Genomic DNA, 25,644 nt, shown 5'->3' with positions numbered 1-25,644 from the left:
CCTCCTTCTAATCTCTGCCTCTCTCCTCTTCTCTGCCTCTCTCTCTCTCTCTCTCTCTCTCCTCTCTCTCTCTCTCTCTCTCTCTCTCTCTCTCTCCTTCTATCTCTGCCTCTCTCCTCTTCTCTGCCTCTCTCTCTGCCTCTCTCTATCTCTCTCTCTCTATCTCTCTCTATCTCTCTCTCTCTCTCTCTCTCACACTCTCTCTCTCTCTCTCTCTCTCTCTCTCTCTCTCCCCTTCTCTGCCTCTTTCTCTCCCTCTCTCTCACTCTCTCTCTCCTTCTATCTCTGCCGCTCTCTCCTCTTCTCTGCCTCTCTCTCTGCCTCTCTCTCTCTCTTTCTCTTCTCTCTCTCTCTCTCTCTCGCCTTCTATCTCTGCCTCTCTCTCCCCCTTCTCTGCCTCTCTCTCCCCTTCTCCCGCCTCTCTCTCTCTCTCTCTCTCTCTCTCTCCTTCTCGTTCTCCGAGAAGGAGAACATGCTTCAGAGAGTGTGTCGCATCCTTGTTGACCTTTGACCTCCCCTCCCCTCCACAGGTGGAGGCGGGAAGCGGAAGGGGCGGAGTAAAAAGTGGAAGGAGATCCTGCGGTTCCCGTACATCAGCCAGTGTGCAGAGCTGGGGTCCACCCTGGGTAGGTGTGCTCCCTCTCTCTCTCGCTCTCTCTCGCTCTCTTCTCCCGGTCACGTGACTCCGCCCGGGTCATGTGACCGAGGGTCTCCGCCCGGGTCACGTGACCGTGTGGGTGAAAACGTTTAGGTTTTGCTAACGCAGCCGATGTTGTCGCCCCGCAGACCGGGACTACGTGAGCCTGTGTGAGAAGCAGCCAATCGGTGGCTGCTCTTCCGACAGTACTGTGAGACCAGACCAACGCTGATGAGATGCATCCATCTACTGGACGCCATGGTAGGGGTTCTCCCACAATCTCTCTCTCTCTCTCTCTCTCTCTCTCCCTCTCTCTCTCTCTCTCTCTCTCTCTCTCTCTCTCTCTCTCTCTCTCTCTCTCTCTCTCCTCTCTCTCTCTCTCTCTCTCTCTCTCTCTCTGATTCCCTTTTCTCTCTTTCTCTCGCTGTGCCTCCCTTCCTCCTCCGTCCATCTTGTTCGAGCTCCCTATCACACCCTTAACTCTTTGTCTCTCTAACCAGACTCTCTCTCTCTCACGCCCACTCTCACCCCCCCCCCCCCCCCCGCCTCATTGTCCACACACGCAAACACGCTAACATCTTCGCCCACTCGCTGTAATGGCCTCGTGGTTTGAGAACACACCGCACCCGAGTAATGTGGCTCTCCAGAAAACAGTCAAGCGGAGTAGTAATGATGGAAACCTCAATCCCACCGCCCCCCTCCCCCCTCTTCCTCCCCCCTCTTCCTCCCCCCTCTCCCTCCCCCTTCTTCTCTCCGTTGCTCCCCCCATCCCTGTCTTACCCGGTTATAATCGTCCTCTGTAGCATCTTCCAGACGGGATATCTATCCCATGACACATGACATGACACTTACCGTAATGCTCAGAATAGGCATGTGACGCACGCTAGAAAGACAGCATTGTTTCTAACATGGCTTCGTAACTAACCCCCCCCCCCCCCCGCCCTTCACATCCTAGTAGCCCATCACTCCTCCCAGTATCAACAGACAACACAGGCAAACAGAACATGCTACAAACTAAGAAGGGCATGAGAAGATACGGTAATGTTTTTGTTCGCAACCAGTGCATTATTTCATAGTTTGGAAGTCTGTTCATGGGTCTTCCTCACTCATCAACACATTGTTCATTGAATATTATACATATGAGCACAATGAGAATTCCTCCCGTTTGATGTCGACCCGACAAAGGATTGCATGTAGCTAGCCACGCCCACTCTGAGGTCTCTGCATGGATGGTTGATCACACCTATAAACCCATTATGATGTCTTCAAAAGCCTGTTGTTGCAACGGTCCTTTCACTGAAACTCCTGTAAGACGAAATTGGCAAAAACATCACTCGGGGACTTCAAAATTACAGCAGCAAGTAAAATAATCATATTTACATAAATATATATATATTTACATATGATTATTTTATATATGGGAAGCTCAGACAAAAAGCAAAATCATGCAGAAAGAGATTACAAGTATAAATATTAAAGTACTATATTAAAGTAATCTCATTTTCGCCTGTTTTTTTTTTGTTTGCGGTTCCCAGTGAGTAAGGACACACAATCCCTCCCTCACAATAGCGGACTGCGAGTGTGCGTTACTGTAACGCAGTCAGGAATGTGCTCGGGGGTGCCTGTGGTTCCTCTTACGTCAGGGAAAGTGTGTGTGTGTGTGTGTGTGTGTGTGTGTGTGTGTGTGTGTGTGTGTGTGTGTGTGTGTGTGTGTGTGTGTGTGTGTGTGTGTGTGTGTGTGTGTGTGTGTGTGTGTGTGTGTGTGTCTCAAAGGCTAAAGGGGCGTATTATTTTCCCTTTGGCTGACCTCCAAGGCAAGGTTGGATTCGGACATCTCTCTCTCTCTCTCCTCTCTCTCTCTCTCTCTCTCTCTCTCTCTCTCTCTCTCTCTCTCTCTCTTTCTCTCTTTCTCTCTCTCTCTTACTTGCTTCCTCTCTCTCTCTCTCTCTTACTCGCTTCCTCTCTCTCTTACTCTCTCTCTTACTCGCTTCCTCTCTCTCTCTCGTTCTCTCTCTCTCGTTCTCTCTCTCTCTCTCTTTCTCTCTCTCTCTCTCTCTCTCTCTCTCGTTCTCTCTCTCTCGTTCTCTCTCTCTCGTTCTCTCTCTCTCTCTCTTTCTCATGCTTTTTTTTTCTTGAGAAAAACATACTCAAAGTTAATCAACATTCAGCAGCCATCTCATCCCCATTCTCTGCCTCGTGCGCACTCTTTGTCACTCTTTGTTTACTCTCATACGTTTGGCCTCTTCTGCCCTCATGTCACTCTTTGTGTGCTCTTGTTCTCTCATAAGCTGTGTCACTATATTTCCCACATGTCACTCTTTTCTCTCAGACGTTGTGTTCTGAAGCCTCGGCGGAGGTGATGGAATTATTTGGCCCTAAGAAATTCCACAAATCGTTTTTTGCTATGCTTTGTTTTACTGTGCGGCTGACACTGATGCTTGTTTGTGACCCTATCCTCAGAGTGTGTGTGTGTGTCTGTCTGTCTGTCTGTCTGTCTGTCTGTCTGTCTGTCTGTCTGTCTGTCTGTCTGTGTGTGTGTGTGTGTGTGTGTGTGTGTGTGTGTGTGTGTGTGTGTGTGTGTGTGTGTGTGTGTGTGTGTGTGTGTGTGTGTGTGTGTGTGTGTGTGTGTGTGTGTGTGTGTGTGTGTGTGTATGGAAAGCTGGTGACGCTAGTGTGACAAACTGTGACACTCCAGGACCTCATGGAATCTTGCCGTGTGTACTCTGCTGTTGCCAGGCAACGTAGGGTCATGTTAGAAAAGGGCCATTGATAGAGGGGCTCGCTCAGAACATGGCTCACATGTGTCCTATTTGGAACACAAATGGTCTTCGAACATATCGAATATATCCAAGTTGTCTTGCCATGGAAATGGTTTATAAACTAGAATCCCGTCCAGGGTGATATCGTACCCTGTTTGACTACACAGTCCCGGTAAAACGTGGAGAATTAATATGCAAGGGACATGATATTGCCATGGTGCCATGGATGACGTGCGTCCTTTAATATAGCGAGGTCTCTGCGTGCTTTCCTAAATGTTATTAAATTTGTTTTTTGTCCGTTAATCCAGGAGGACTACGAGGTCGCGCCCGATGAGAAGCGCAAAAGCCGAGGGGACCAGATCATCAAGAAGTTCCTCTCCATAGATGTGAATAACTCCTTCATTTTCTTCGTGCATTTATATATTAATTCATATGTCTGATGAGATGCATGTGGCATTTTGCAGTTGGCCAACCGATTATCAAAAGTATGTATGTAATTGTGTGTGTGTGTGTGTGTGTGTGTGCGCGTGCTTGTTTCTGTGTGTGTGTGTGTATGTGTGTGTGTGTGTGTCCATGTGTGTGTGTCCGTGTCCGCCCCGCGGGTGAAGTCGACAGAGTGCGTGGACGTGGCGAAGATCTACGCCGACCAGTGCAGCGAGAATCTCGAGTTGAGTCCCTGTAAAGAGATCTTCAGCGACTGTCACAAGTTTGTACATGATCCCGTATCCCCCGTCGCACACACTCCTCCACGTTTCACTTACGGCTCGCGCACACATTCCGGCAACAACGGGACAACAGGGCTCGGGATTACTTTACACACCATTGTTGCTGTTGTCGGGACGCATGTCAGGTCGTCCATTCATGGCGGTGCAAGACGCGAAGCTCACCTCTAGTTCACACCGGAAAAACTAGAGCACACGACGTCTTTGTCCGTAGCGTGCGTGTTGTGCACCGAGGTAGAGGTGGAGTGAATCGGACGCACTTCACCCTACACTTACGTGACGGTTCTGGTGTGAACCGGGGGTTAGTTGACCCGCTGGGACTGCATTGCTGAGCGTGTGTTTGTGTCTGTGTGCCCAGAACCCTTCATGACTACCTAAGCGGTGACCCCTTCTCCGACTACCAGAACAGCATGTACTTCGACCGCTTCCTGCAGTGGAAGATGCTGGAGAGGTAAGTCAGCCTCTGCCCGTAAAATAATTAATAAAGATAAAAGATTGAAACTGCATCTGGCATTACACTTATCGTGCTGGGGATCTAAGGAAACAGAGACGTGCGTCATGGTGGAAACACAGCTGTCGATGCATTAGCTTTGACATATCTTAAAACGTTGGGGGACCGTCCGGGGGGCTTCCACAGCCGTCTTCACTGCCCCAGGACGTCCGTGTCTGGAGACGGTAATTGCATGCGAGGGGCCAGAACTGTCTGTACAGGAAACGGACTCCTAATGGAGCTCAACAGATAATCACTCATCCCCCCCCCCCCCCCCCCCCCCCCAAAACAATCAATATTACACGAGCGTCTATTAATGTCTGCCGCCATGTTCTGTGTTCTGTCAGGCAACCGATCACCAAGGATACGTTCAGGCAGTACCGGGTCCTGGGGAAGGGGGGGTTTGGAGAGGTGAGTGCCGTTGGTTTTGTTGAAGCGCGGCAGCGATGTGGATCGGCGTGGGGCCGTGCCGGCGGGGGGTCTTCTCGAGGTTAAGGCCCTACGCCCCTCCTCCCACCCACCAGGTGTGCGCCTGCCAGGTGAGGGCCACGGGGAAGATGTACGCCTGCAAGAAGCTGGAGAAGAAGAGGATCAAGAAGAGGAAAGGGGAGTCCATGGCGCTGAACGAGAAGCAGATCCTGGAGAAGGTCAACAGCCGCTTTGTGGTGAGTGAGCATGAAGAAACGATTTCCTTTTCCTCTCTGATTTGATTTAAATTTATTTCGAACATGTAAAAAAAAAATATATATATATTATACAGAAATTAATGATGTTAAACAAAATAGAAAGCATAATTAGATACATGAATGATAAATACTTGATAATTGTAGCATGTTCGAAAAGGAGTGGGAAGAAGTTTACACTTATTTAATCCCACCCCTTCTCCGTAACTCATTGAAATTAAGATTCCTTAGTCATAATAATAATAATTATTAACATTTTCATTTATTATTAATAAATAAATATATATATATTAGATATACGAAACGAAACAAAACAAAACAAAATATTTATATCCCGCCCATATGCAACAATAGACTTACTATAAAATAGACAGAATATTGCCCATGTCAGGGCGGCTCTACACTCCTAACTTTAACAAAAACATGTGGTAGAAGCAAATATAGAGCACTCCATGGAAGACAGATAAACTGTTTCAAGTAGGACACATGAAAGTACGCCTACAGATGTTCAAAAAGAAAATTTTCAATTGGCCCTTGAAAATGCTGATATTATCAATCTTTCTCAATCTAGATGGAAGTGAGTTCCAGGCTTCTGGTGCATAGTTACTGAAGCGCCTGTTTGTTGCTTTCAGCTTATATATATAATTTTTTAACGTATCCAAACATATCACTTATATGTTCATATCAGATATATACTATAATTTATTTTTTATTTGTCAAAAAAATGAATAAATAAATAAACAAAATAAACAAAAAACATTCATGAAAATGAATGTTTTTTGTTTATTTTGCTTATTGGTGCTGATGCTGTGTTTAGAAAACGAGTTCACAGCGTCAACCCATCCCCTCCTCTCCCCCCCCCCGGGCCTCTATAGGTGAGTTTAGCATACTCGTACGAGACCAAAGACGCTCTGTGTCTGGTGCTGACCATCATGAACGGCGGCGACCTGAAGTTCCACATCTACAACATGGGCACGCCGGGCTTCGAGAAGGACCGGGTGCAGTTCTACGCGGCTCAGATCTGCTGTGGCCTCGACCCCTGCACAGGGAGTCCATCGTGTACAGGTAGTCTAGGCAGCCTAGCGCCCGTAGATGTGCGTGCGGCCAAACCCGCCGGAGACATTGATAAACACACACTTGCACGACGCGCTTGCCCACAGTGACACAAACATGTTGTGCGCGTGTTGTGGAAGTCCCCTTGAGAATTGCCTCATGTCTTGGATCGTCTGCTAAGAGGCTCAGTAAAAAGCCACATTAGTCTGCGGTGTCTTCCTGTCTGAACTACTTCCTGGTACATCCGTGAATACATATCGATCTGTAAACCCATTGTTCCTTATTGCTTTTTCTTCCGAAAGGTTAAACTACTGTTCTAATCATTTCAGGGATCTGAAACCAGAGAACATCCTCTTGGATGACAACGGTGAGATATAACCCTATACGGACTCGTATCGTGTGTCGCGAGCACGCTCACCAAAAACCGATCAGTCGGACGCGCTAACGTGCACGGCGGTAGCGCTCGTCGTCCTCCCCGCTGACCCCGGGACTCTGTGTGTGTGTGTGTGTGTGTGCCGGTGCATTGCAGGTCACATCCGCATCTCAGACCTGGGGCTGGCCATCAAAGTGCCTGAAGGAGAGATGATCCGGGGCCGCGTGGGCACGGTGGGCTACATGGGTGAGAGGAACCACCCCCCCCCCCCCCCCCCCCCCGGACAGACCCCTCGTTTCTCTTCAAAAATCAGCTCAAAACTCACCTCTTCAAGAAAGCATACGGCACCTGACCCCACCCCCACCACACCTCATTTATTTTGTTTTCTTGTTTTTCTTTGTAAAGTGTCTTTGAGTGACCTCCAAAAATGCACTATATATCAATTGTTATTGTTATTATTAGGGCTGGGCAAAGATTCAAAGTTTTAATCGCGATTAATCGCATATCATTGGTGAGTTAACTCGCGATTAATTTCACTTTTAAAATCATATTTTAAATCCCCTCCAATTGAAGTTAATGACATTATCAAATGGAGTGATACATTATAATACCAAATGTACTTAATAAGCAAAAAGTAGACCAAGTGATCTTGAGGGAGTTTTATTGACTTTTCTTTTATCGATGTTGATATTCTGTGGGCAAAACCTTCAAAATCCCCCAAAAAAGAAGAAGAAAAAAGAGAACGTGTGTGATGCATAAATTTGCATCATAATCGCGTTAAAATAAGATTGCGTCAACGCGTAACTAACGCGTTAACTTGCCCAGCCCTAATCATTATTATTACTCCCCCCCCAGCGCCGGAGGTGATCAACAACGAGAAGTACGGGATGAGCCCGGACTGGTGGGGGCTGGGCTGCCTGGTGTACGAGATGACCGCCGGGAGGTCTCCGTTCCGGGCGCGCAAGGAGCGGGTGAAGCGCGAGGAGGTGGAGAGGAGGGTGCAGGAAAGGAGGAGGAGGAGTACAGCGACAAGTTCACCGAGGACACCAAGGCCGTCTGTAGGATGGTAGGCATCCTGGTTAGAGATGGGTCTGATGAACCCCCGATGTCCAGTTCACCTGTAGGCATCCCTAGACAGGACGCCCCCGCCCCAAACCTGCTCCTTAATGTCCTGTTTCTATGTATTGGTAAGAAAATCACGTTAAGTTGATTCAGATGAAAGACTGTCGAGGTACTCCATGGTAAATAGTTTACCCCTTACCCCTTCCCCTTACCCCGCCCCCTTGTTTGAAAGGGTAAGGGATAGAAATGGGATTGGGCCTTAGGCCCAATCCCATTTCTACCCCTTACCCCTTCCCCTTACCCATCAAAACAAGGGGGAGGGGTAAGGGGAAGGGGTAAGGGGTAGAAATGGGATTGGGCCTAAGTCTTGGTCTTCTCCAGCTTTTGACCAAAGACCCGAAGCAGAGGCTAGGGTGCCAGGCGGACGGGTCAGCAGGCGCCAAGGCCAACCCCTTCTTCAAGAACACCAACTTCAAACGCCTGGAGGCCGGGATCCTGGACCCGTCCTTTGTGCCCGACGTGAGAGAGAGCAGCGACCCTCATATAATATACAAATTAAGATCTATATAGTGCTAATGAAGGGCCTGGTGATGATGAGAGACTTTATAGTTAATGTCTGTCTCTCTCTGTCTCTCTGTCTGTCTGTCTGTCTGTCTGTCTGTCTGTCTGTCTGTCTGTCTGTCTGTCTGCCTGCCTGCCTGCCTGCCTGCCTGCCTGCCTGTCTGTCTGTCTGTCTGTCTGTCTGTCTGTCTGTTTCTCTCTGTCTCTCTCTCTCTCTCTCTCTCTCTCTCTCTCTCTCTCTCTCTCTCTCTCTCTCTCTCTCTCTCTCTCTCTCTCTCTCTCTCTCTCTCTCTCTCTCTCTCTCCTCTCTCTCTCTCTCTCTCTCTCTCTCTCTCTCTCTCTCTGCCCTCTGTCTTGCGGACCCCTTGGTGCGGCCCCCCCCCAGCCCCGTGCGGTCTACTGTAAGGACGTTCTGGACATAGAGCAGTTCTCCACCGTGAAGGGCGTCAACCTGGACCGCACCGACAACGACTTCTACTCCAAGTTCGCCACCGGAAGCGTGTCCATCCCCTGGCAGAACGAGGTAGTAAAGGAGTGCGGCAGGCTTCACACACACACACACACACACACACACACACACACACACACACACACACACACACACACACACACACACACACACACACACACACACACACACACACACACACACACACACACACACACACACACACACACACACACTGATGCATGCGCATGTACACACATGCGCACACACACACAGACACACGCGCACACATACACGGATACATGCGCACGTACACACATGCACACACACACACACGCTCACACGGATACATGCATATGTACTCACATGCACACACGGATACATGCGCACGTGCACACACACTCACAGACGGATAGATGCACACATGCACACACACACACGGATACATGTGCACGTGCACACACACACACACACACACACACACACACACACACACACACACACACACACACACACACACACACACACACACACACACACACACACACACACACACACAACACACACACACACACACAGACTCTCTCTGCATCGTTCATCTCCTCTCCGGACTTATCTCCTGTGTTGTGTTCCCGTCCTCCAGATGATCGAGACAGAGTGCTTCAGCGATCTGAACGTCTTCGGCCCCCACGGGACCAGACCCCCAGACCTGGACTGGACCACCCCCCGGAGCCCCCGAGACGCAGCGTGCTGGACAGGCTGTTGAGGAGGCATGTAAGATGACATGCACACGGGGTGCACGCACGCATGCACGCACACACACACAACCCCACAACCGGACACATACATAGCACACACGCACACACAAGTACACGTACACACAACATAAACACATGCACATAACACAACACACAACACACACACACAGATGCACAAAAAGGTCATTAACACACACAAACACACGTACAATCAGAGCACACACACACAATTACACATCCAGGGAACCAACGCATGGACGGTTCGCACACACACACACACACACACACACACACACACACACACACACACGAGACGCCCCCCTCACCCCTCTCTCTCTCCTCCCCCGTAGATCCCCGAGGTGTCCATTGCCAACAGGCGCGTGCAGTCTTCCAGCGTAAACTCTGTGGACTCCATGTCCCACTCTGCCCCCTAGTGGTATGGCAACCGCTCGGAGCCCCATACACACACACACACACACACACACACACACACACACACACACACACACACACACACACACACACACACACACACACACACACATACATGTACACACATAAGGAGGGAGGGAGCCCCCGGTTTACATTGGGGGGGTCGGACCAGAAGCTCCCAGACCACGTTCCTTCAGCCAAACGGTCCAACGGAAGAAAAGTTGACACTCATCGTTGACACTCATCGGGGGGGGCGGGGGGGGGGGGATGGGGGGCCTTAAGACCCTCAGAGCTGGGGGGGGAGGGGGATTGTTTGGCTGCACCACAAAGCCACTTATGGTCATGAAAACAGGAACGGAAACATATAAAGACATGCTTACATTCAGGGGATGTGTTGTGTGAGAAAGACCACCACGGGAGGGCGATCGGAGCGTATTGGGTAGTCTGGCTCCGTTTTTATTTCTGGAAAAGTCCCGTCATCCTTTACAGTTCACAGTCTCTTCCTCTCTCTGACCCCGATCGCTGGCGTCGGCTATATATATATACGCCGTTCCCGGTTCACCCCTCGGCCCTCGCCCTCTGCTATGACTTTTCACCCGTTTTTAATTCCTTGTTCCGTGCCTGTTCCACCCCCCCCCCCCACCCCCCCATACCCCCCACCCCCCCATACCCCCCACCCCCCCCCTTCCCCCCAATACATCCATACCTCAGACTACTCGTAAACATTCACATGAAGTTCCTCCTTCTTAGAACATGTCCACCACCATCGCCCCCCGAACACACAATGTACAATGCCTTCCTGCACCCTCTCAGGGCCCAGATTGAGGCCCAATCCCATTTCTACCCCTTACCCCTTCAAAACAAGGGGGAGGGGGAAGGGGTAAGGGGTAGAAATGGGATTTGGCCTCGTTAGTCCACGTCATTAGAGGTTCTGTCGCTGTGTCACGCCACAGACCTAGGGACGGTTCCCCCCCCCCCCCCCCCCCCCCCCTGGATCAGAACGTGGGACTGTTTGGATCAATGATCTATAATTCTATATATACATATACATTCTCTAAATATGAGCCTGCAGACATATCATCGTACCCGCTTAAAGCACATACACACACATACACACACGATTACTAAGAACTGTGTTGTGCTATCTTTGCATGGACAAGTTAACGAGAGAGGTATACCACCTTCTGCGTCTGCATACCTCATTCCACTGATGTTACCATTGTATGCTGACCCTCCCCATCCCATTTCCCCCCCCCCCCCCCCCCCCCCCCCCCACGTCTCTGTATATGTGAGATCGTGTTGACTGACTCTGAGATCGCGATGCTGTATGGATATTTTCTTTTTCTGCAAAGTCCCCATGAAGTGGAGAGAGGAACACATGCACTCAGCTAACTTAAACATTGCACAATATAAGATTATGTCATGCTGTATCATCACCAAATGAAAAAAAAAATGTTTTTACAGTAAAGATGTTTTTACCTCTGACCATGATGGCACATTATTGTATTTGTTTTTCGGGGGGGTTTTGTCTTGGTTTTTATTTTGACATTTTGGAGGGAGAATAGGGACCGCCTCTGAAACCCAAGCCTTTAAAAAAAAAAAGAAGGGTCAACCTGTTGCTGCGTCGCCCACATCCTCTTTTATTAAATATTATTTGTCATTTATTTTCTACATGTTGCCTCTGCTTTACACTTCAACACGCTGTGAGTTTTATTCTGGAATCTGCCACCACAATCTGAAAAAGGTCTTCCTCCACCTCCACCTCCACCTCCACCTCGCCTTCAGATAGCAGGGCACCGCTACGAGTGAGCGCGATCTCACGGCCAACACCGCCCGGGCGCCAACCGGTCCCGGTGACTCGTGAGCGGAGGACGAGGAAGGCGAGGAGGAAGACGGCGGTAGAGTCATGCGAAATCCCACAAAAAGAAGTGTCCTTCTTACCGTAGCACAGCCAATGAAAAGGGACGACCAACACCTCCTCTTCTGCTTGTTTTAGAATGTGATGCATACTTATTGTTTTTTTGCGAGGGTCTAAGTGTGAGGTTGTAACTGGTTCATGCAGTTATTTAATAGTTCTTAACCAATTTTCAATTGACTGAACGTGTATTTTATTTTGAACTTTTTTGATGTACTTGATATAGAAAAAAAAAACTAGAAAAGGAAGAATTGGAATTTGAATAAAGTGCCTCCCGTCAGCATGACCTTCCGGACGGACTCCAGCCCTCTGCTTTTCCTTTTAGACTCCATGTTGTGCTTTTGTTTCATCGGGGGAAGGAGTAAAGACACAAACACACACACACACACACACACACACACACACACACACACACACACACACACACACACACACACAAACGTTACGTTGGAATGAACGTGGGAAAGTTCACTGAGGAGGGAAGAGATACTGAGGAAGACGAGGGTGTTCGCTATCTTTTTTCGTTCTTCTTTCCGTGCTTGGATGTACAGGAAGGTGCTGAGTGCATGTGACAGCCAAACCCACTGTGTCTTTTGAGCTCCCAATAAACCCTGTGCTGGTCTGAGCACTCCACATGATGCTGGTCTCTCCGTCTGTGTGTGTGTGTGTGTGTGTGTCTCTCTCTCTTGTACCTGTGTGGCTAGTTTTTTAACAAGCAAAATCTATGAGTAGAGACAATTCATTTTCTAAATAAGTCCAATATTTAGTTCAATCGTCTCAGGCGATAACAAATGCGGTTGCTTCTACGTCTAAAAATGAACTTCTTGGGAGGTAGAACAGATTACATTGAACATTACATGTTTCAATTAATTCACTAGAAGACAGAATACATTTCACAAACAGTTACTATTGTAATAACCATTTCTATAGAAAATAAATACTATACCATTTGACACCCCACCATTTATGTAAAACAGGTGTTTTTTTAAAGGGCAGAATAGAACATAGATTTGTGTATTAATGCTTGAGTGATGGTTTACAGGAGACGAGCAGGATGTTCCTGTGGTTCAACTCCCAGCCTTAAACTTGAGGGTTAAATCCCAAACGTCTGCACCACTACCAAACTATAGGCTACCTTGAGCAAGATTCCTAACCCTGCCTGCACCTAAAATGCCTGAACATTAAGATAGTGCTATTGAAGGCAACCATGACATCCCGTTTTTATTTGAGAGGGTTCAGCCTGACGAAGGCCGTAGAGATGCATTAATCCTGCCAAAGGGGTGGCAGGTCAGGGTGACTACGATTTCTCATCAGGATTTCCCAACTTGTGCTCCATGCCTTTGTCGCTCCATTGGCCCATTTTTCTCCTCTAACCCGTTCCCGTGGTTACCACCAGCACCCAACAGCACCTCCAGATCTGGTGTTTGACGCACGACCGATTGAAAGCATATTGTTGTAAGATAGTTGGGGCTTCGGTTGGAAACCGTCGACAAGGTTCCCAAAACATTTGAGCTGCCTAAGAAAATATGATGCCTACAAATCAGTTGGATGAAATTCCCTGCCTAGGTGTGGCAATTTGAAACTGGGATCAAATTCCACACACATTGTATACAACATTTGTCACTTTTTTTTAATGTATTTTTATCAAAGGAATTTATACCTTTTCACTTATTTTATAAATTAACTGATGACACAACTGCATGTATGGATATGAATATGACCGAAATACAATGAATTTACAGTAGACAATAAAACGATATCAGTATGAACAATGAAACTGAAGAACGTCTTTATCAAAAGAAATACACACATGTAAATAGTGTAGAATTGAATAGTCCTATTCATCCAATGCCCCCTTAAATCCTGCGTCCTTCCCCCTACTTGCTAAGCAAAACACTTATCTGCTTGTTACCGTAATTCTCTGGTTCACTGGAGGTATGTTGTTCCTATGATTATAGTAATTATTCCTGTATCTGCTCCTCACAGTTCATGGTTGTCCATTTACACTAGGGGAGATTTATACGGGGCCCGGACCCTATGTCAACAACTAGCGATAAATCTCCAGGTGTTTTATTTTGACGACGCCGAATCGCCGAGCAGAACAGAATATTTTGTCCTTGAGTGTCAGTGTGTCAGAGGGTTTGCCAGATCTCCAGCCTGGGGTTTGTTGGTCGTAACGCGTTCACGGATGAGTCATGTTGACCTCCACTCTTTTTACCGTTCATTCTGACCTACTTCCTTCCTTCGGCCTTAAGACGGCCAGTGTTCCCAGATGTCACACATTGTTGTGAGAAAAGCCCTATGCTTGTATGGGACTCTGTGTGTGCACGCGCGCGTGCGCGTGTGTGTGTGCGCGTGTGTGCGTGTGTGTGTGTGTGTGTGTGTGTGTGTGTATGTGTGTGTGTCAGTGTGTGTGTGCGTGTGTATGGATGTCTGTGTCTGTGTGTGTGTGTGTGTGTGTGTGTGTGTGTGTGTGTGTGTGTGTGTACGTGTGTACATTCGCATGGATACATGTGTGTGTGTGTGTGTGTGTGGATGTGTGTGTGTATGTGTGTGTGTGTGTGTGTGTGTGTGTGTGTGTGCGTGTGTGTGTGTGTGTGTGTGTGTGTGTGTGTGTGTGTGTGTGTGTGTATGTGTGTGTGTCAGTGTGTGTGTGCGTGTGTATGGATGTCTGTGTGTGTGTGTGTGTGTGTGCGTGTGTGTGTGTGTGTGTGTGGATGTGTGTGCATTGAGGGGCACCGGTCGTTATCAGAAACTGTGTTTACGAGGGCTGATACAAACCCTCTGTGTTCGAGGCAGCAGCCTTGGCAAAATAGCCGTGGAATGGCAAGGTGATGCAAGTGTGTGTGCTCGACGCTTGCATGTGTGCGGGCACGTGTGTGTGGGTGTGTATGCAAGGGGGTTTATCTACGTGATGATAGCGCTGCGGCCTTGTAGCGGAGTGCATATATATCCACACGGACACGGTCAGACCTTTGAAGACAGAGGGCTACGGCATCCATACAGCGCATCCTGCATCAACTCTTCAGCACGCTGAGAAGGACTTAAGAACCCAGTCGCATTCCGCTATCGCGTTTATTTTGGTCGGTCCCAGACAAAGTTATACATTAGAAGATGTTGCCTGCAACCTTCAAGCTGTGTGCTGGCATCTCTTACCGCCACACAAGGAACATGACAGGTGAGTGACCTTAGCTGAAGATGGACATTCATATACTGTATTAAAATACATTAAAACAGTATATATATATATCTATATATATAATATAATGACTACAATTAAATGCGTTCACTCACTATGGGTAAAAGGAAGTACATTCTCCCCAACTAATGAGCGTTCTAAACTCAATCTTTACAACGAAGAGTATGCTATGCAGAATATGTACACTGTGGCCTTATATTTGTGGTGCTTGTGTCATTTCATGTGGTTTTAACCGCGCTGTTTGACCTGCTAGGTCTGAGGAAGAACGCTCTCGCTGCCATCCACCATGAACTCAACAGAAGGGCCGGCCCCGGCTCTGGCAACTGGATCAATCAGGTCCGCCGGCGGAGCTCATTCCTCAGTGAGTCACTGTAATTACGCCCCGTTCTTAATCAGGGTAGATATAGTGCGAGTCACACAGGCTTTTCATTTAGGTCAACCCCTTTGCTGGGCTGAACACAAAACATGCCGTGTTTTACAAATCGACGGAGCGTGTGAGTTTGTAACAACGCAAAACAAGCGATAAAAAGCGGAGATAATTACAAGATTTAAGGTTCTATCTTCTTAATCCCCCCCCCACACAGGGAAACTGTTATTCCATGAGCAAACAAACTAAGAAAGCAGAATCAATGCGAGGGCGACAGTTGCATCGTGTCTTTTGTCGTTCCTCAAAAGGCTCCAGGATCGAGGAGGCGGAGGAGTACAGCCCGGAGGAGGTGACCTACGTGAGGCAGGGGGAGAGCGCCCTGCAGGAGGCCATCAGCATCCTGGGGGAGCAGGAAGGCTGGACCGTGGAGACCGTCGCAGTGAGTACCAGCAGGCTCCACTGTCCTGAATGGCTCTGAGACGGATGAGTAGCAACCGGGTGAAACCAAAAAGAGTTGTTTATCACTAATGGGTTTTTCTTTGTATTTAAGGATAAGAGTTGAACCAGGGGTCACCAACCTTTTTGAACCTGAGAGCTACTTCATGGGCACTGAGTCATACGAAGGACACCCAGTTCTATACACTCTTCTGAGATAACAAATTTTCTCAGTTTGCCTTTGGTTATATATTACTATTAATGATTAATGATACTCATCTATGTGAAGACATGTTAATTAATTAAGTCATGTTAATGATTTCTCACAATAATTATCAACAATGACTTAAAAAAGGTGGGAAAGAGTTGTTCAAGAATGAGTAGCGCTATGTTTAGAACAGGCCTGCGTGCGCCTCATGTGGTCCTTGCGGGCGCCATGGTGGCACTGTGTTGGTGACCCCTGTACTAACATAATACATTTCTGCATCTTCATCACCTACCCCCAATCAGTCGAACGGGGACAGAGTTCTGAGCAAGGTGGTGGCGGGCGTGGGGAAGGTGTTCAAGCTGGAGGTGGTGGTGGACCAGCCTCTGGAGACCCTTTACGGGGAGCTGGTGGGCAACATGGAACAGATGGGGGACTGGAACCCCAACGTGAAGCAGGTCAAGGTGAGACGGGCCCACGCTTGTTCAGACGGACACACGCGCCGACTCATTAGCGAAGGTTGACTTTAGTTGAAACAATAACGTCCGACGATGTGCATCGACTGCCGTCCGACCGTTTTCCCCTCCGGACCCAAGATCCTGCAGAAGATTGGCGCCGACACCATGGTCACCCACGAGGTGTCCGGGGACACGCCCGGGAACGTCGTGGGGCCCCGGGACTTTGTCAGCGTCCGCTGTGCCAAGCGACGCGGCTCCACCTGCTTCCTCGCCGGGAAGTCCACCCAGCACCCCGGGATGCCCGAGCAAAAGGGGGTGGTGAGGCGAGTCACACATGTTATAACACATGTGATAACACATGTGATAACACATGTGATGATAACACAAGTGATAACACAAGTTATAACACAAGTTATAACACAAGTTATAGCACAAGTTGACATTTGATTACCGGTGGTACGACGCTGATCATGGACGGATGACGGCTGCATGGATACATGGTCATCAACGTGGTCACGAGGTTCTAAGATGATCGGCTTTCATTTTGCAGAGCGGAGAACGGCCCCACCTGTATCGTGTTGAAGCCCGACGCTGCGGACCCCAATCGGACAAAGTTCACCTGGTTGTTAAGCATAGATCTCAAGGTACACACGTGTAAACCCACCGCACACTCTTACAATAACCGCATCGCTGGCTTCAATCGAGTGGAAAATGTTCAACTTGAATTGACAGTTAGTAACTTATAAAACAACCATTCCTTAACATGCTAATCATTAAATAACTGCGTTCACTTCTTTCTTTAATAGGGCTGGATCCCGAAGACCATCATTAATAGAGTGCTCTCTCAGACGCAGGTGGACTTTGCCAACCACCTCAGGCAGAGGATGGCTAGCAATGTGTCTTTGGAGATGGTGCCCGCATGCTAACTTCACTGCTCACCCTAAGTAACGGCTGCGTGGCTACAAGTCGGGAACATCATACTAAACTGCAGCACCCTGTCACAACTACTGACCTGGAAGGAATCCACACAGAGACCGGCAAGACTTCATATGAATCGCGCTTGTTTAAGATCTTTGGACAATCTTAACCCTTTGACGATCGACTGCCCACATATAGGCACACGTAATTTATTCATGATTTCTTCTTTATTAATATCCAGAAGGATTTGAATTGAATAGGGAAATTGTAATGTTACCTTTAATTGAAAAGAGAATCATTCATTTACTTATTGCACCAAACAGCTCTAGCTGAAGACAAGGAGATAAAAGAGGAAGGCACATGAATCAACAATATTATCTAAATGTGCCTTGTCTTTAATCCTTTCCTCTATTGTTGCCAATGTTTTTATGCTTACCGAAAATGTTCTGATCTTTTCTCATGTGATAACATCTGAAATAATTGTCTCCCCCTACATTGTAAAATAGCACTTTTGTTAGAATATTGTATTTATTGCAGTAATGGTATTGCATAACGTTTGTAGACTGCCAAGCAAATAAAGAGTTGTCATTGGAATTTCTGTTTTTTTATTGGCCCATTAATTATAATCCGTCAAACATTTTGAGAACCTTTCACAATGACATTTTCCACCAGAAAATGCATAAAAAAGTGTTGACAATAAAAATATTTCGGTTTCTTCCTAGTAGCACAGCAGTGCTCCGTATGGTGTTAGCCAGGAACACATTTTCCCAAGATGAACTAATAGTTTAACTACTGCCAGCTGCGTAGTATTTTCCTAGTCCTGATAGTTTAAATCGATCCAAAATGTTTTTCAACAGTTTTTTACTTGGACTATATGCTGCCTTGCCTTAATAATACCATCTAATTATCTGTTTCACTCTGGTTAGGGTTAGCCTAATCACAATTTATCAAGTGGACCAAACCAATTTATTCATTTGCTATTTGGTCAGTTCTAAGATGCTTTTATCTAAATTCAGATAAAGATGCCGTTCGGTAAGATTCAAGAGTGATTTGATTGTACGGTTCTAGAAATCTGTCTATTAGTGGGTGAAATGAGCTGTGACCATCTTTGAGTACACTCCCTTTGGAGCAGAGAGAGGGGAAATTTTTGGGTTGTTTACAGCATTTTGGTCTCTACAACACTCTGTGCAACACTCAAATCTTAAAGTTGTTTTTCTTATGGTACAGGCAGTCAGAAAATAACCTTCATTTTTACATTTCTATCAAAACGTCATAGCCCCAAATGAAACATGTAAATGATGGAGGTTTGACCATGACATATGACTCTTATTTATTTGGTGATTGGAGCCTCCAGGATACAGCAGCATCCAGCGATATCTCAGCGACTGACCATCCCGGAGCCTAGACACCAATCCCCCTGTGAAAACCAGACCTAACAGTATCTCTGGAGCCCTCGAAAAGAGGAAATAGGAATATATTAGTGTCACTATTTAAAGTGTAAAGTAAGAGAACAATGTAGGCATGAAGCCAAATCATTTCCAATAATGGCACATTTTATGTTCTCAAACGATCAGTCTTCTACAAGGAAAAGTGGAATATTCTGGATCCGGAGGTACAACAGATTGCCTCACAACAGTGTGGATGTCAAGCAGGATTAAATCAGTCTGTCCTCCATTTTACAAATCCCAGACTCATGTGCAGAGCCCAAACTCAGGCCGAAGTCAATGTCGGAACCAAAAATTAACATTTTACAATAGACATGTGTCACTGTCCACTGCGCGATTCTCTGTAGCAGGTGAATCTGGGCAAATTCTGGGAAGTCATTCGTTTTTTACATGGAAAGACCCACTGACAAGAACAGAAGATTGCAAGACATAGACCACCTGCTATTTTTTTGTCACTTCTTCTGTGCAATCCTATATTTAAATCAAATGAACATGATAAAAAATAATGGTCAATGGAGCATAACCTCTTGCACAGCATCATGAGTGAGATCTGGATTATTCTCTATTATTTTAACAGTGACACAGGAATTTGTGACTGTTTATAGCCTCTTGGAAACCTTCCAGAAGTTTCCCTGACCCTGGGAGGACACAACCAAGTGAATGGTCCACCAGCATGTCCTCACAACATCTATTTATATACACTACCGTTCAAAAGTTTGGGGGTCACTCAGACAATTTCATGTTTTCTCAGAAAACTCACTTTTATTCAACAGTTTTCAGCTATGCTAACATAATTGCACGAGGGTTTTTTCTAATCATCAATTAGCCTTTTAACACGATCAGCTAAACAATGTACCATTAGAACACAGGAGTGATGGTTGCTGGAAATGGGCCTCTGTACACCTATGTAGACATTCCATTAAAAATCACCAGTTTCCAGCAAGAATAGACACTGACCACATGAACAATGTTTAGACTGTATTTCTGATTAATTGAATGTTAACTTCTTTGAAAAAAATAGTGCTTTTCTTAAAAAAAAATGGACATTTCTAAGGATCCCAAAGGGTAGTGCATATCTGTGTCTGCATTCTCTCTACAATGCTCTCTGCCTGCCTGTGTCTTTCTATATATATTCTGTATACTTCCTCATAACATATACAAACGTACCACCCCTCTTACCAACATTTAATCCTTCAAATCACAACGATTTATGTATGAATTTGAGCTGATAAACAAAAAACACATTTACAGAACAACAACATATTTTTATCTTTCCCATAACATCTCAGTCTAATAGCTGGGAACGTCTTCCTCTTATTTCCCTTTAAGGAAGATCTCAGATAGCCCACTAGTGAGCAGAAGCCTGGGAACTCGACTAATCTCTAAAGTGAGCAGAGAAGGGAAAAGGGGAGAGAGGCGTGCAGAGAGAGCGAGCAAGAGCAATGACGTAATGAACTCAGGCAGCCAGGCAGGAAACCACAACTCCCAGGATGCACTCGGATTTACTGTGGCACTGGACGGGGGAAGGGAAAACTGAGATTGGAGGGAGAAAATAATCACAAACTGAGGTTGTGTTTCATAAATATACGTTCACATGCCAATTTGCGAAATAAGACATCGAACGCAACGCTTTCAAATTCAGGTATGTGACAACAACAAAATAACGCACCGTGAGCTCATGTCTTCATTGTACTGCTGGGGGGTTTTGTTGAGAGATGTCTTCCAGATACATGGAGCTACCGCTAGTTACCCGTTAGTTACCCGTTAGTTACCCTTCATATGTCGCTGTCTGACCGCACGTCCTTCCACGGCACCTCCGTATAGAACCGGTGCTGGGCTTTGAAGACGTACACATACTCCATTTTTGCCATTGCAGTTGATTTAGAAGCAGGCTGTCAAGTCTTTGTGCTCGGCGGATTTGCTAACGTTGGGACTGGTGACCAGGCGACAGTGGTTTTTAACCAACCTGCTAGTGGGGCTAGTGACCAGGCGTTAGTGGTTGTTACCCAGCCTGCTAGTGAGGCTAGTGACCAATCGTCAGTGGTTTGCAACCAGCGTGCAAGTGGGGCTAGTGATCAGGCATTAGTGGTTGTTATCCAGCCTGCTAGTGGGGCTAGTGACCAGGCGTCAGTAGTGGTTAACCAGCCTGCTAGTGGCTAACGTTGGGACTAGTGACCAGGCGTCAGTGGTTGGTAACCATCCTGCTAGTGGCTGACGATGGAACTACTAACCAGTCGTCAGTGGTTGTTAACCAGCCTGATAGTGGCTAACGCCAGATAGCGAGCTGTCAGAGCGGCTGAAGTTGACAGCTGACTGACAGCAGCGGCTTCGTCCCCCCCGCCCCCCCCCCCGCGGTCACTAGTTAACAGCATCGTTCTGCAGGGTCGTCTGGATAAAGTGTTTCTAAAGATAAGATGTGAGTCTTAACGGTGGACAACGAGGTGCTTCGGCGCCTTATGAGTTAAACTGCAGCTTAGGTGATTCAGTTGAAACCCTTGGAAATGACAAATTCGATTAAATGTGGCTTTCATGTAGGCGTTCTTGGTTATGGATTCGGTGTTCCTGTTTGTACGGGCCTACGTTTTACGAAAAGGATGACGTCGAGGGTTTAGGCCAGTTCAATTCCATCAAATGTACGCATGACTGTGGCCAAGCTATGCTGCAAGAAAGATTCAGTATTGTTGTTATCTCTTTCTGTTTGTTCTCTCTTTTTGCCCACTCTTTTCCCCTTATCTTCATTTTCAGATGTCCTAATATGGAAGCATGACACCTCCTTTCAAGGACCATGGACACAAAGTAATCCCTTCCATGCACCGCTCACAATTACCGGACCATTGTAACATTCAACTGTATGCCCTTTCATGTAAGGCTGAAGACCTGCGCACAGCAGCACTGATGCAAGTAACGTGAACAGGAGCACCACGCGGTTGCCCCAATGCCCCTGAGATTCCTCCTAAGTGCCAAAGTAATGAAGCGTCTTGGACAGGAAGGGCCCAGCCTTACCAACCGATGTCATTATCAAGCCTCCACATTCGTCTACTGGGTCAGATGAGACAACACAGCGCCCAGGCTTCTCTGTGGAAGGTGGAGGGAGGGAGTCTTTCAGCACACCTGCCTATCGCTAGACGGCTGTCTCTTCCAGTCAACTCCTGAGGGAAGACCCCCTGTGTAGCTCACTCGGCACGCACAACACAGACGCATTGTTGTAACGCAGTGACTTAAAGAATCGCCGGTTCGTTGCTTGAAACATTCACAGCCGGGTCGCCATCAACGTTTACAGACTGTACACAAAGAAGATGAATGGGACTAACATCATCCATGGACAGTAACAGTAACTAAGCGTTGGAAATACATTTGACCTTGGACATTTAGCTTTACATGCATACAAGGAGAGAAGAGTGACACTCTGAGCGGCTCTTGAACATAAACCATGGTGGACTTCACGTCAGCTCCTTGTCGAGTCCATGACCTCAGCGGCCTATAGAGGGAACGATCCGGAAGAACGTTCTCTGACAAACTCCCACATATGCAATGGAAGGAGACATTAGTGTTGAATCACACACTGAGGTAATTCCATTTACGACTCGACGGATGGTCTGTGATCTGTGATTGAGTGCTCGGGAGGACGGGGCGTTTCGGATCCGCAGCAGCAGTAAAGTAGCTGACACCCCTTTTGTTTCAGCCCGCACCAAAGAAAAAAAAAAAGAAATACAGTAGACTGTTGACGTATCGATTACCACGCACTTAGTACCTGGCCCCTCGTGTGCTAAAGTTTCATGTAAGACAATTAAAGGTGCTGGGCTTTAGACTGTAATGTTGTTCCTCTGACCGACGGCTTAAGGTCAGTTCATTCAGGAGTAAGCTGCTGTCTGGCTCCAGCCTGGACTTGATGCTGCAGTGCCATCCGACCAGTTTATCTCCTCTATTCCAAATGGGCATTGGCTCCCTGCTCCAGTGGCCTTATGCGTTGTCAGAGCCATTGTCAGGACTGTCTAATTATCATGTGCTTCACATGAATGTAACTTTAAACATAACAGTGTTTTGAGTAAGATTGTCCGATGATCCGATTTCCACCCTTGACGTCATTCGGTATGCATTGGGTCAGTGACGAGAAATGCATCTTCAGTGTTGTTAAACATTTTGATTAATGTGCGCAGTCTGCTATCAGATGATGTGAAATCACAATCTCTTAACGGTGCGTGCAAACGCGCGGGCCGCGGCCTGTTTGGATAACGGGCGCTGCAAAATCTCTTGTGTTGCCCACGTCTGACGCATTTGTTCCGCGTTGTCGATACTCTTCCCAGGGTCTGACATGTTTGTCCCATGAATGTAAACCATTCGAGGAGGTCACGAACGGCCACTCCATCCACAAGCCGGTGAGTAAAACCGCCCTCCCTCTTACTGACTAATGAACGAGCACCTGCATCCGTGTAGACCGCGTTGCTCCATGTCATTCCCCGTTTGGGTTTAATTGTGAATGGACTACACTGCAGCGCCTTTCTAACCAGTGGCCACTCAAAAGCGTTGTACACTATTGCCTAACATTCACCCATTCATGCACGCATCCACACACCGACGGTTGTGTCAACCATGCAGCTAACACATCGGAGAACAGTTAGGGTCAGGGCTCCTGCTCAAGGGAGGGACCTGGGGATCAAACTACTAACCTCTCCGGTTACCCAGTCTACCTCCTGAGCCGCATGCACTGGTTGAACGTATCCTGTGTTCTACCCAGGTGACGAATGGACTCCCCATCGGCCATCGTGTTAAAGAGCAGAGCAATGGAAACGCTTCGCTGCGTTCGCTGCCGGTGCGTCAACGGTTTTTAGTTTTCTTTGTGGTGGTGGTGGGGGGGGGATTCTATTTTAGTTTTACCTTACATTGTTCTTTTCTTCTCAACGTTTTCATGATGACCTCTGTATTGTGTGTGTGTGTGTGTGTGTGTGTGTGTGTGTGTGTGTGTGTGTGTGTGTGTGTGTGTGTGTGTGTGTGTGTGTGTGTGTGTGTGTGTGTGTGTGTGTGTGTGTGTGTGTGGTCAATCCTTTAGATCTCAGCACTGAAGCAGAATGGCCTTCTGCAGACCTTGGCTGCGGGAGGGGAGCCTATGGTGGCAGGTAACGCGCACACACACACACACACACACACACACACACACACACACACACAACCCTCTCCCTTTTTTTCTCTTCTCCGACCCAGAGGAATAATTATGCGTATTCCTATGCTAGGTAGCCCTAGCCGGTAAAAACAAATGCTTCCCTGGAGACGGAGCTGCCTGCTTGCGGTGATGCACAGAGTCCTGCTATTGTACGGTGTGGGTCTGTTTTGACCCGGATAGACGAGGCTGTGGGGCACACAAGGCACCTGGGTCATCATAATCCCCATGCTTGATATACAGATGATTACCTCCTATGGGGGCGATCGCAGAGGCGCCCTCAAAACATTGTTTTCCTCTTTCGCGCCGCGTGTGACCATTGTTTATTTTTTCGTTTTTTGAAGTGCATAAAAGTAAAAATAGGATAATCTATCCAGTGCAAGGCGTGGAGTCTCATCGGTCGTCAATGTCACGATTGACCCAGGCAGCCAATCAAATCGAGCAAGAGGCGGGTTTTAGTGCTCCACCACGTCCTTCCGGTTTTGAAACCATGCTGTTTCCTTTTTTTTGTGTATGTCGTGAACCCAAAACCTCCACTTTTACATTAACATTCATCGCGTTAAGCAGTGAAAGGGCATACAGTTGAATGTTACAATGGTCCGGTAACAGTAGATCGCTGTCGGAACAGTAAGGATGTTCATAGAAATAAGTGGCAAGCACTGACTATTACTAGGTTAACCCATTCCCCGTATACAACAAAGATAGCTAGGATAAGAGGCTACACAACTAAGTACTATAAATGTTAATGAGCTTATCCCCCATCCTCCCGGTAGCACTGCAAAGCCAAGAGCTTGACGTCTGCCTTCAATACAATTTTTTTCCCCCCACATCTGATCCCCCGGTTTCGCACGCAACCTCGCTTCCCAAAGGGGTCTTACGTCACCTAGCGACGCGCCTCTGTGTGCCCCCTATGTGTGTAATACCTTCTGATCAAAGGACACTCATAGCAGTGCTTTTTCCGACACTGCTGTCAATTCCCTCACAGAGACTCGTTCACAGTCGTACCCGCTCGTTTATTCCCCATCTGCGACGCGTCACCCGACAGCTCGTTAGGGTGGGCTCGTCCTGCTCAGGGACGCGGCCGCACTCGGCCAGATGGAGAGACCACCCTAACGTGTGCTATGTTCTCCCCACAGAGGAGAGCTCTGAGCTGGAGAAGGCCAGGGAGGAATGGGAGGCGGTGGAGAGCGTCCAGCCAGGTAAGACCAGACAGGCCACAGGTCTGTCGGATCTTGGGGGGTCTTGCGCTTCTGCTTCTTCATGAGGTTGTCTGGTATATGTGTTATCAGCGATGGGGTGTAGCTGGAAATGGCTTCCACTGGACCACCAGTCCCTGCACCCTGTCTGGCTTGCGTTGATCGCGGTTTTGTGTCCTTCAGCGGCCAGTGAAGAGTCGGTGCCGACGCCTCTCATCTCCTTCAACGAGGCCCTGCAGTACTTTCAGACCACGGACCTCGGGGAGCTCCTGGTAACACACACTCACTCACTCACTCGCACTCCCTCTCTCGCACTCACTCACACTCTCACTCACTCACTCACTCACTCACTCACTCACTCACTCACTCACTC

At 47.5% G+C, this 25,644-nt stretch overlaps 3 protein-coding genes and 1 long non-coding RNA gene across 4 annotated transcripts in view; all 4 read left to right on the top strand.

The window, feature by feature from the left end:
- The window catches only part of grk5l (G protein-coupled receptor kinase 5 like), a 26,554-nt gene extending 14,023 nt beyond the window's left edge, over positions 1–12,531 (top strand). Inside the window, 19 exon segments of the mRNA XM_060064442.1 lie at positions 531–626; positions 787–825; positions 828–898; positions 3,705–3,782; positions 4,005–4,102; positions 4,477–4,569; positions 4,956–5,019; positions 5,133–5,273; positions 6,167–6,326; positions 6,329–6,356; positions 6,674–6,711; positions 6,874–6,963; positions 7,573–7,724; positions 7,727–7,783; positions 8,161–8,298; positions 8,726–8,863; positions 9,432–9,504; positions 9,507–9,562; positions 9,897–12,531. Of these exon segments, the coding sequence (XP_059920425.1) occupies positions 531–626; positions 787–825; positions 828–898; positions 3,705–3,782; positions 4,005–4,102; positions 4,477–4,569; positions 4,956–5,019; positions 5,133–5,273; positions 6,167–6,326; positions 6,329–6,356; positions 6,674–6,711; positions 6,874–6,963; positions 7,573–7,724; positions 7,727–7,783; positions 8,161–8,298; positions 8,726–8,863; positions 9,432–9,504; positions 9,507–9,562; positions 9,897–9,980 (1,694 nt within the window). The 3' untranslated portion in view covers positions 9,981–12,531.
- On the top strand, positions 8,879–9,350 carry LOC132467280 (uncharacterized). Its single transcript, XR_009527985.1, has 2 exons — positions 8,879–9,098; positions 9,205–9,350. It is a non-coding gene; the product is annotated as an uncharacterized LOC132467280 (long non-coding RNA).
- A 1,857-nt stretch (positions 12,532–14,388) lies between the features above and the next one.
- On the top strand, positions 14,389–18,069 carry star (steroidogenic acute regulatory protein). Its single transcript, XM_060064454.1, has 7 exons — positions 14,389–15,071; positions 15,346–15,453; positions 15,768–15,898; positions 16,405–16,563; positions 16,696–16,880; positions 17,108–17,201; positions 17,364–18,069. Exons 1-7 carry the CDS (start codon positions 15,008–15,010, stop codon positions 17,481–17,483), a joined length of 861 nt encoding a protein of 286 aa, XP_059920437.1. The 5' UTR covers positions 14,389–15,007; the 3' UTR covers positions 17,484–18,069.
- Positions 18,070–20,398: 2,329 nt separating this feature from the next.
- Positions 20,399–25,644, top strand: part of elmod3 (ELMO/CED-12 domain containing 3) — a 14,351-nt gene continuing 9,105 nt past the window's right edge. Inside the window, exons 1-7 of the mRNA XM_060064452.1 lie at positions 20,399–20,562; positions 21,666–22,487; positions 23,225–23,296; positions 23,656–23,730; positions 23,968–24,034; positions 25,212–25,274; positions 25,455–25,543. Of these exons, the coding sequence (XP_059920435.1) occupies positions 22,452–22,487; positions 23,225–23,296; positions 23,656–23,730; positions 23,968–24,034; positions 25,212–25,274; positions 25,455–25,543 (402 nt within the window). The 5' untranslated portion in view covers positions 20,399–20,562; positions 21,666–22,451. The remainder of the gene's footprint in view (positions 20,563–21,665; positions 22,488–23,224; positions 23,297–23,655; positions 23,731–23,967; positions 24,035–25,211; positions 25,275–25,454; positions 25,544–25,644) is intronic.

The sequence above is a fragment of the Gadus macrocephalus genome, chromosome 11 (genome assembly GCF_031168955.1).
Source record: "Gadus macrocephalus chromosome 11, ASM3116895v1".
NCBI lineage: Eukaryota > Metazoa > Chordata > Actinopteri > Gadiformes > Gadidae > Gadus > Gadus macrocephalus.
The sequence above is the reverse complement of the archived record's forward strand: the minus strand, read 5'-3'. Positions and strand labels throughout refer to the sequence as shown.

Excerpts from the sequence above, each read along its gene's own strand:
- star (XM_060064454.1), top strand. The coding sequence starts at position 15,008 with ATGTTGCCTGCAACCTTCAAGCTGTGTGCTGGCATCTCTTACCGCCAC. Across the intron at positions 15,899-16,404 it reads GGACCGTGGAGACCGTCGCA|TCGAACGGGGACAGAGTTCT; the intron begins GTGAGTACCAGC and ends ACCCCCAATCAG. Across the intron at positions 17,202-17,363 it reads TGTTAAGCATAGATCTCAAG|GGCTGGATCCCGAAGACCAT; the intron begins GTACACACGTGT and ends TTTCTTTAATAG.